The sequence below is a fragment of the Trematomus bernacchii genome, unplaced genomic scaffold (assembly GCF_902827165.1).
Source record: "Trematomus bernacchii unplaced genomic scaffold, fTreBer1.1, whole genome shotgun sequence".
NCBI lineage: Eukaryota > Metazoa > Chordata > Actinopteri > Perciformes > Nototheniidae > Trematomus > Trematomus bernacchii.
Genome location: NW_022988043.1, coordinates 14,998,128 through 15,009,264, shown reverse-complemented (window position 1 = coordinate 15,009,264; position 11,137 = coordinate 14,998,128). Strand labels below are relative to the sequence as shown.

At 37.6% G+C, this 11,137-nt stretch overlaps 1 protein-coding gene across 1 annotated transcript; it reads right to left on the bottom strand.

Moving 5' to 3' along the window:
* Positions 1-9: 9 nt before the first annotated feature.
* tesca (tescalcin a) lies at positions 10-10,160 on the bottom strand. The gene is made up of 8 exons (XM_034118269.1): positions 9,996-10,160; positions 8,658-8,727; positions 8,077-8,157; positions 6,643-6,782; positions 3,443-3,504; positions 993-1,100; positions 855-902; positions 10-765 (listed from the first exon to the last, which is right to left on the bottom strand). The coding sequence occupies exons 1-8, from the start codon at positions 10,054-10,056 to the stop codon at positions 673-675; spliced, it is 663 nt and encodes a 220-aa protein (XP_033974160.1). The 5' UTR covers positions 10,057-10,160; the 3' UTR covers positions 10-672.
* Between the last annotated feature and the right edge of the window lie 977 nt (positions 10,161-11,137).

The window sequence follows — 11,137 nt, the reverse complement described above, 5'->3', positions numbered from 1 at the left end:
TCACATGCATTTTGGTTTCTTACATTTATTTTGTTCATTAATACATTTCAGTTCATTAAAACAGTTGTATTGAATCATAGCAGGGAAAGTGTTAAATATCCTTCTAGCTGTCAAACATGGAGGTTTTTTAAGGCAGAGATCAGTGGTTGGTTACACAGTCTGAGAGGAATAGAAAAAGGAGACCTGTTCTGGAGCTGTGGAGGAATGCTGTGCGGTCCCACTCTTTGGATGAGAGCCATAACAGATGACCCATTGATGCCAGATCAAGACTATCTAACATGTGAACTTCTTGACTAAAGTACACAGAATCCTTCACATTACATGCTGGTTATATTAGGCAGAGGTTGTTTGATAGTATAATAACCTGACAAAATGAACACATCTTTTTAAAATATATGACACTTCCAAAGATCACAGAGCTTTCAAACTGAAATAACCTAAAAAGGCTTAAAAGTTAAGGATAAATGTATTTCGACTTGATTATTTTAACCATGTTGTCAGTCTTTATTAATCATATAAAAATGTACTAGTAGTATGGTTTTTGGTTTATAACTACATCCCTCCATTTGAAAATATGTTAGTGCACATCAATTTTTTTGGTTCATTCGATTTAAGGACTTGAGAGGCCCTGCTAAAAACAGCAGCAATATAACTTTCTTTACAAGAACAACTTCAAGACTGGGATTTCCCACAACGCATTGTTGATGTGTCCACATCCAAAAAGCGAATGTGCATCCTGGACTCCATTTCAAGCCCTTTTAAAATCTGTGGGGAGATAACAAAATGATGTCAAGTAAGTGACAAAAACTGACTTTTTATATTAGGTGGACCATACGTTTAAAAAAGATGCAAACCTCTTCAAAATGCTCAAATGTTATTCCTTCATAGAACTCCTCTGGGCCCTAAAATCATGAAGAGGAAAATAATGTGTTATTTTGCTGCAGATACATATGACTGTATTGCTACAGTTTCATTGTGGTCAGTTCCCTCACCATGTTGGGCACATTTATGCTTGCCACTTCCAACATGGCAGCGTCTGCTATGGCCTTGGCCGTTTCCTGCCCGATTTCTCCACTCTTCGACAGTAGCTCCTCTACTACCTTGAAGGAGAAAGAAAACGTTGTTAGTCTTTAAACCTCATGAAGAAACATCAGGGGTTGACACTTCCAAATGTCAGTTTTTGTCAAACTATACTCTAACAAATCCCAAAATATGATATTATGACAGTCTTTTCCACATACTGCACTTTGACTTTTCTTGGCATTTTATTTCTGATGTTTTTTACATACTAAACTATGATTTTACACTGATAATATCTTCATACTACTCTGACATTTCTTTCCTGGAATCACTATACCGTGATTTATTTTCTGACATGTTTTACATACTATTCTTTGTCTTTTTTTTAGGCATGCTATACTATTCTATACTTTGACTTCTTTCTGATATATGTTATGAATTTGTTTTTTGACATACTAAACAACAACATTTTACTGATATGTTCGTAATACTCCACGATCACTTTTTTATTTATTCAACACACGACATACTTTACTATACATTTTTGACATTCTATACTATGACCTTTTCTTTCCAACATACTATACTATGACATTTTCGATCATATTTTCGACATAACATTCTATGACCTTATTTTCCACATAGTATACTATTACTTTTTTCCCGACATGCTAAACTATTACTTTTTTTCGACATACTATACTATGATGTTTTAACTGATGTACCTGATGCAAACCATACTTTACAACATATTAAACCAGTGTTTCTCAAAGTGGGGGGCGCCCCCCCTGTGGGGTGCAGAGGCATGACCAAGAGGAAAAATGGTTTTGAAAAAAAAATCATAATTTGAAAAATTATTGATTCGAAAATAATATGATACAGTACAGTACAAGTACGTCTGGGTCTCTGTGTTTCATTCAAGCTCGGCTCTGTGTGTGTGTGGAACGAGCCATTTTGTGTGCGTGCGCGCGAGAGAGAGAGCGCACCGGTACCGGAGATCGTTGTTGTTAGCTTCTGGTGCTAGCGAGCTAGTGGCCGGGTCTCAAATGGTTTGGTCACGATTAATGTAAACAATTATTTCCGAGGCACACGTTTATGATCATTATAGTTATAAAAAAAATAAGAGAATAAATGAAAAACAGGTATGAAATACTATATGACATTAAAAAAAGAATAAAGTTCAAAAGGGGAGTGATTTGTAAAATATCCATAAAGAAATAGTAAATCTGTTTACAGTTCTGTTTCATATGGGTGCTGAGAGATGTATCCATAGATCTCTTCATGTTGCTCTCAAAGTGCACCAGATTGATGCATTTAACTTCAATATTAAAAAAAAGTCTTCCCGGGGGAGCTTGCCCCCGGACCCCCCTATGCACACACCACCTATAAAAATAGCACTTTACCTCTGCTTACACCTATATGCCGTGAGCTGATTATCGAGCCTTCATTGTAACAGTCGCTGATATATGATATGTATTTGCGTGGGAATTGTTACAGTAGAAAATTCCACTGTAGCGCCCGGTACATTAATGGGAAACCCTAAATGTTTGAGCACCCTCTATGAAACGTCAAGCTACCCCACAGCACCCCCAAAATAAATCTCTGGCGCCGCCACTGAGCCTGCAACCCCGTTTTGAAGAAATGTGCAGTGCAAAACAGGCTCATTGCAGCCACCTGTGATAAGACACACTTTTTTGCCAAATATCAGCATTTTCTTTCTTTTCATTTTTTTGCACAGATTGCAAAGTGGCAAAGTATTATAACTTATTGTTCTAGCAAAGGGATTGCACAATTGTATTATGTATTTTTTTTTTTGAGCACACAGACTTATGGAGCATTGTTTTATTATCACTGTTCTAGCAAAGGGATTTTTTTTTTTTTTTTTAAAGGAATGCTCACGTTCATATTGATGTATTTTAATAAATGTTAACTTACTAACCACATTTTTCTCCAAAGGGGGGGCCTGACAGAAATGGATTGAGAACCACTGTATTAAACTATGACCTTTTTTTTTGGCATGTTATACTGACTTTTTTTCTTACTAAACTTTTGCTTTTTTTTGGCATACTATACTTTGACTTCTTTGCGATATAGAATACTATGAATTTGCATTTTGACATACTAAAAAATAAACATTTTATTTAATTAATTCTTCATATTTTCAACCCACAACATACTACTATGACTTTTTTCTGATATTTTTTACATACTATACTTATATCTTTCATCAATTTACTATATGACGTTTCATCTGAACACATTAATGTTTGTCCAATACGCCATTGCAATTTTCATTTAAAAATATATATAAATATGTAAAAATTATGTAAAAGTTTGTGTAATAGAGTAAGAAGACACACAAACGTGCCAGCTTCTGTGTGAGGGATACTGTACGCAAAAAAGTTATTTTACTTTTTTTTACCTTCCTGTACTCCGCCAAAGTGATGGTGCCATCGTTGTCTGAGTCATGCATGTTGAACAGAACTGCGAAGAAAGAAGGGGAAACTTTAGAGGTTAGTCTGATTACTGAGCAAACATTTCTGTCATCAAGTTAAAGAAGCAAGGATCTTACAAATTAAATCAGAGGAAGCTGTGATTAGAGGAATGTTGAAGATGCAGTGATGAGAGTATAATAAGCAGGTCCCCTTCAGGACGCATCATAACAACCACACTTAGGCTAAAAATGCCATTTAAAATGTGACTACTTTCATTTACAGTGACATTTACAAGATCCAGGCCCATGATGATAATTCATGATTAACAGTCCTGTGACACAAACAAGAAAAAAATGCCAACTTGTTTCATCGAGCAATGAGTATTTTGTCTGTGATACCCAAGTTATTTCTGAACAGTTGACAGAATGTCAGTTTTTATGTAATTTTGCTCCTCTTTCCATTTCACAATGTCCTTTCAAAGGTATTCAATTAACACTGTGACTCCAGGGAAAGATTTGTTGATGCATGTCCCAAAGGAAATCAAACATCAATCGAACATGATCGGCAAAATAATAATAGAGATAAACGTTTCTTTATGAAGCCAAGAAGGAGGCTATGTTCAGTCTTCAGATACAGGAGACACTGTATAGTCTGTTAATTATCTCCTCAATCAAAACCCTTGCGATGTTGAATTTTAAAACTATGTTTTTTTGTTCTTAAAAATCTCCTTGTCTGCAGCAAGACCCCCTTATATAATAACACAGGAATACAAATATACTAGAGTTTATTTTCTTATACCCCGCACTGCTCTTCTGTTATTATCTTAAATCTTCCATGTATTCTACAGGAAGCTGTACATCCCTTGGTTTCTTTCCTGGCACTTAGTTTCTTGAGCAGTAAAAGCAACACAGATTGAGCTGTTGACAAGGAAATACTAAAGTACACAGTGGCAGTGTAAGTAAAATAAGTGTTCATATCTTTCACTTAGGTAAAAGTTGCAATACTACAAGTCGTATTTAAGTACATTTACTTGAGTACCACCTACTGTTTTAGAGTCTTGTCTACTTCAATCAAATTGTAACAACATTGAATTGAGCTTTCAATTGTCTTGGTTGCTGGCCAAATCAGTGCAGTCACAACAAGTTTCAGTGATCCAAAACATAAACAACAAATTGCATTTTTTGTGACAGTCCATTAGAACCAGACAGTAAAGGACTTTATTACAACTGAAATGTAATGTCATGAAAATAAAAAAATAAAAAAATAAAGCAAAACCAGAATCCAATCCACCTACAGATCATTTGAACTCGGAGAGAATGCCTTAGCTACAATAAGAGACACACCCCAGGTTGGAAGCATTTGTTACGTAGCAGTTATTGCATGACCAGATTTACCTGCTTTGACGCCCCAAGGCATGAATTGGCACTAAACCCCATAATCTGTGCCTCCTGCCACCTGCACATAGCACCTTCAACTCTGCACCTTTTATATGGAACTAGTGGCCTCAGTGTACTCAATCTCTTTCAGTATTTGGTTATGTAAAGTAGTCCCAACTGCATGAAAAATGTGCAACTTAAAGGAGAGGTGTCATTCTTTTCCAGTTATTACCCGTCCCCTTGTGTGTTAGGAAGGTTTTTATGCATGTAAACGGTGTGCAGAGTCAAAACCCTCAAAGTACACCCTGTAGCGAGTAAAACTCTAACACAGAAAATACCTCCCCAAAACGCCTCGTTGGAGATACGTCACTGCCCATTTGAGTCTTCCATTTCGTTCCGGGTACGGCATGATGTCAAGCGGTACCCGGAACGAAATGGACCAATCCCGAAGAGCCGTTACGTTACGTCCGCGGAGCCGTTACGTTAAGCCCCCGCTGATAGGTCCAAATTGACCGATCCACGGACTTCCTCACACACACATCTGTGTGCAGGGAGCAGGCAGCTCTGCTGATTTCTCCTCCCTGGCTGCAGGCTGATAACAGACAGTTGGGATCGCGGCAAAATTTTCTCTGCAGACCCATTCTCACAGCGTTTATCAACCTTTTTCTTACTCAATATCAAGCCACACTTATTGTTTTTACTTCGGCTGTGACTTTGTGTGTGCTCAGGATGAGTTTGGCTGTGTTTCGCTATGTATCCTAAACAAGGAAACAACACCTCCACGGAGCTCAGCACGATTCACAACGTCCCGACCAATCAGAGCACACTGTGCTCACAGGGAGGGTGGGGGCTGGAGCTTTGGGAGCTACAACGAGCCGTTAAAGGCAGAGAGTGAAATTCAGTGAATACACGTAGTTTACAGAGATGCTGTATGAGAAACCAATATAAATCTATTTTAGTAGACCTCAACAATGGAATTATCATCAGTGGAAATGGCCATGACACCTCTCCTTTAACACAGAGTAAATCAAACCCAAAGCCTTTTATAGGGCAGCAGAGGACATACCCAAATTATATTTTACAATAGCAAAGCCAAAGCCAAGTCAGACGCTTTATTTAATTTGAGTAAACAAATTAGTTTAGGTCTGTTTACAATATCAGCTCAGCATCTACTGCAATGAGTCTAAAGGGACACAGAGCCTTCTACACAGCAAAAGCTTAATTTACATTATAGGCAGATGTTTTTTAATACTGTTTTAAAATTAAGTATATTCACAAATGCAATTTTGTTTAAGTTTCACAAACCAACTGGACAAAGATATTCCTAGTTTTGAATCAAGACTCGCTAGTGCAGGTGATTCCCATCTGCCTATGTTTGACCCTAACGTAATTCTTGGAAATGAAGGAACAAATCAAACTAGGTAGGTTAGAGGGAAGAGTATACACCAAAAACGTGAATGACTTAATCCTAAAATGAATGGGATAGACGAGGAAAACAAACTGATTATGATCTAATGGTATAATTATATCTGTGGGTCTGACTTAGAGGCTATAAATGCTCTATTTGTGACAGTGGTTGTGAAGCTATGCATCACAACACTCCTTGTGACATGTTGGTGGTTATTAAAATATAATACACACCATTGATTTGGTGTCTATACTGAGTGGTGCTCTTTCCTGGTATTTTGGAATTGAATCAAAAGCAAAAGGGAGACACTTGAGAGTCCTATACTATTAGCTGGGCATCTTAACCAACAAGTATATCTGGTTGTATCCAAAGCAATTATGACCAATAAAGTGCAGTATCTTACAGCGAAGCTTCTCTTTTCTCATAGTTTCCTTCTCCTCATCCGTCGTTCTCAAGTTCGGAGGGCGGAAGTGGGACATGACCATGAGGAATTGCTCGAAGCCAATCTGATCGCAAGAGCCCACTTCATCCTGATGCTGGTTCCTGGGTCACAGATACAAAATAATTCAAAGTTTAGGTCTTCTAAGTTAAAATTCAACAGACATTGTTTTTGAAAGCCTTCCCGAACACCACTATTTGCTCAATTTGCTAAATTGTAAATCGCCAATTGTACGCCCTACAATTTTAGTCTTGACTTTTGCCTGGTGAAAAATATTTCTGTAACATTTTGATCATTGGATTCTACTGGTTCATTTACGCCCATAAAATAAAAAGAATCTAATATCTAAACCAGTGAATGCCCATTGTGCACATGATAAATGATGTGCTTGTGAACAAAAGTCACATGGACTCAGAGAAAGCTTGTTTATTGGACAGTCCATATTGTGGTCTGCCCTTTAGGCTTCCCAAAGAATGAAGAACTATTTCAAAATGTCAACAACTGTCTCTTATAAAACCCATCAGTTAAATATTGTTTACTTGTATGAATAACATTTTTTGTTTGCACCACATTTCTCTAAAAGGAATCCCACATCTAAATTAGAGGAACTTAATACTGCTCTTGAATGGAATTGCTTTCATTTGACTAAACAAACAGAAGTAAAGCACTCAAGAGTTTAATTAAACAGGCTAAACATTTCAGGGGATAAATGCCTCTTACAACTCTCAATTTAAAACTATCCACCCGTCAGTTAGCTTATCAATTAGCCTGTAGCTTGCATTGAAATACTTTAAACTAATGCAAATCAAAAAAATGAATAGTAAGGGTAACCCACTACAGCGTCAATACATTATTTAGCAGCATGAGAAACAGATAACTTAGGCTTTTAAAGAAATAAAACCGTTTACGCTGAGATAAAGACTGAAACGGTAGCTAAGGTAGCAGTAGCTTCCTACAGACATACAGTAGGCCTATGTGAGATTGGGATAAATCTTCTTTCGTAACTCTGCAAGAAAAAAAACAAGTCTATTTTCCACAGTGTCAAATGATTCCCTTAAATTAGGATTGAATGTATAGTATTGGAATCATAATGGAATACATTAAAAGCATAAGAGAATTCAATCGCTGCTTTAACAGCTTGTGTTTACCCAGCTGTCGACAGGGAGACACCTTGATCATTGTTGACAGAACATTTAAATTCTAACGAAGTAGGATGGGAAATGGATCATGGTGTGTAGACTTTGCAAACTATTATTATAATGTACGAAGACTTTTGGATTTCACAGGTTTTGGTTTTCAAAGTGAATATGTTCATAATACTATCTCTATAGTACTAGTATCAAATACAATAACCATTAGACATATGGTGAACTGGCAGGGTGGGGTGATTGTTCTCACCTTTTATCGAAGAATGCTCCAATAATTTGCTTCCTGATTGGGTTGTTGGCGAGGGCCGGTATGCTGTCCAAGTTTGCTCTACTGCAGGGCGACAAGAGAAATTATCATAAAACAGATACTACCACAGGCTGAATGTTATTTATAGGAAGTAATATGAACAGTAAGTTCACCTGGAGGTAAACTGTATATAAATACTAGACATGTTCAACATTTGTTCCCTGATTATTTTTAAGGAAGGGAACTTGTCATCAGTCAATGCCAGCACGCCAATTTGGCATGTGTATGTGTATTTGTTTAGACATCAGAGAGTGTGTGTGTACAGTTTGCATCAGCTCTGTGTGACTTGTGCATCGACATATTGTATTTGAGTAATGTGTCTGTGTTTGCACTAGTTCAGCCATTGTGTCACCATATGTTGCTTGCTAGTTGTGTGCAAATGAACCACCATGCAGGTCATTTTCATGACTGCACAGGCTAAAACGTGTCTTTTAAAAACACAAGCAGCTGACCAGCAGAGCTCTGCAACAGGTGTTTAAAAGGTTGTACAGGTTTCTAAAAATAATTGTTAATAACTGTTTTACCTTATTGTCTCTTCATTTCCACTCAGCTGCTGGAATCTTTGGAAAAGGTTTTTGATCTGCTCGAATGAAACTATAAAGAAGCAAATAACAACAACATAAAAGTACTGTATGGCCATAGTACACCCATAATTACTCCACACGCATCAACAAGCACTCCTTCAATTGTTTTATAGGGACACTTTACTTGATAGATCATTCTTTTTGAAAAGTTGTTTGACTTACTTTTAAAACAATGTATTGGATTATGAATTAACAATGAAACATACTTTATATAAATGATCAATAGCAGCTCTACTATCAGTTTAATGACAACACCCTTTGTTTTACTGGGATTGTCTTTTCATGGATTCTTCTAATCATTAACTCTCTGTGTGGACTGGTGACCACAAAGTTTTACACTTCATAATCTGACCTGGTCCCATATCGAGATGTGTTTGGAATTTCTAATTGTTCCAGTAAATACTTCTGTTTTATTTGTCCCTATTACACCTTTCCCAGAGGGTGCTAAGTGTTTGCATTAGCAGCTGTGGCCGCTGAGTGTGTGGTGTAGAATATACAGACACAGTCTCATGTAGAAACAAGTTTGTTGGCTACAGTGGGCGGTGTCTTTATCACATGTGAAGAATGAACACTTGCACACAATCGGCTACAAAGCAAAACAACAACAACACAGGTTGCTGTCAGTGCTTTACCAACAAGTATCGGCTTGTAAGTGCAATACACAATTTCATTAGAGTGTCAAGAACTAATCCCAGAGAGAAATGGGGTCAAAGACTCACCTTGAGGATATGAAAGTAATAAAAAAGTTCAAAGTCTCACCCGCATGTATCAATAAAGTTGGGCCCAGTCTGGTGTAAACCTTATCACTGCTACTCAAACTCTGCATAGCACTGCATGCAAACGTTTCACATCAAGATCCTGCCCTTCCTTAAAATAAATCTAAACACTTCTGCTGTGTCGTTCTGCATGTTGTTTCGTTTCTTTATTTAAGCTGTAACATCCCATAATGAGAGGAAGAATAAGGTCGTTTATTACAACACAGCTCACCTCACAAATATCACCACACATTAATGCAGAAACGAAAATAGTAAAACCCTTATTATAACTCTAGAAAATATCGATAAAGCACTGAATTTGATTCATTTTTTGAATATGAGATAATACTGGTAAACCGTTCAATAATCAGGTTTCAATTGATCCAATATTGAATTATTTCCTGGATAATCCACATGGTTGTGTGCCATTAAACGTATCTGTAGCACCAACAACGCCTCTCACTGAAACAACAGTTATAGAGTTTCCAATACAAAGGTTCCAATAGGGTTTTCCTTTACTTACACCCAGTTTTGTCAGCCAGGTCCTGGTACTGGTGCTCAGCGCGCGTCTGCGAAGCTCCCATCGCTGCTTCTGTTCCCACCGTGCGTCAAGGCGCGTTTAAATGTGGTTCTTCTATCCTTCCTACTGACTCAAACTTCCTGGGCTTCCTGGGCTTTGACACACTGCTATCGGCAGATCAATGCAACTGCAGGCTGGAAACATACATCGGGGTCTGATGCGGTGCAGATCTGAAAACTCGTGCGCATGCTTATCTTGACCACTTCTTTATGTCAGTGCTTTAAACTCGTCGTCAACTGTTTGGTTTGTTGTATTTATGATTCATTACCCGTACATTTTCACTGTTGATAAATGCCCTGCTGCCAAGCTCTGTACATTTGTTTTAGCTACTTTACTGTTATTTCCTGATACTTGATCCACTGCAACCCAGACTCAGAGGCAAGCCATTTTACCCAAATGCATTTGTCTGATACATTACATTAATTTGAATATTTAGATTCAGATGAATAATACAAAATAACATCAAATAAAAATGCAGTATGTATGAATACTGGTTAGGATAAACTTAGTTGATCCCTTGGTGAAATTAAAATGCTTCATGAAAGTTTATAGTACAAAGAAAAGCTCCTATTTCTAAGTGACACTAAGGGGACATTCTTGCATCAATAATTATATTTCAATTGAAAATATATTATTTTAAAAACGCTGTTGTGCAGAATGAGTACTTTCTTTCTCTCTCTCTCTAGGTCGTCCTCAGACGAGCCCTCCATCGTCGCTTCCAGTCATCCCGGTTCTCCGTATAGGATTTGGGATGACTTTGTTCTTTCATGGTTGGCTTTACTATGCTGATTAAGGACTGGGGGGCGCGTACTCCTAGATGGGTTGCCTTCCATGGCTATGAGCCCCATCTGCCCGGGGAGCATTGTAGGGAACGGTGCCTTGCTCAGGGACACCTCGGTAGCACTTGGTCTTGCCGGGACTTGAACTGGTGACCTATCCTATCGACTTCGCCACCACCGCCCTCTTTACTTTAACTAAATATTGCTTTTGTACTCACAATTTACATTTAGAATAGAATACTTTTACTTGAATTTACTTATATATTTACTGAATATTTATAGACTTTGGTATTATTACTTTTACTT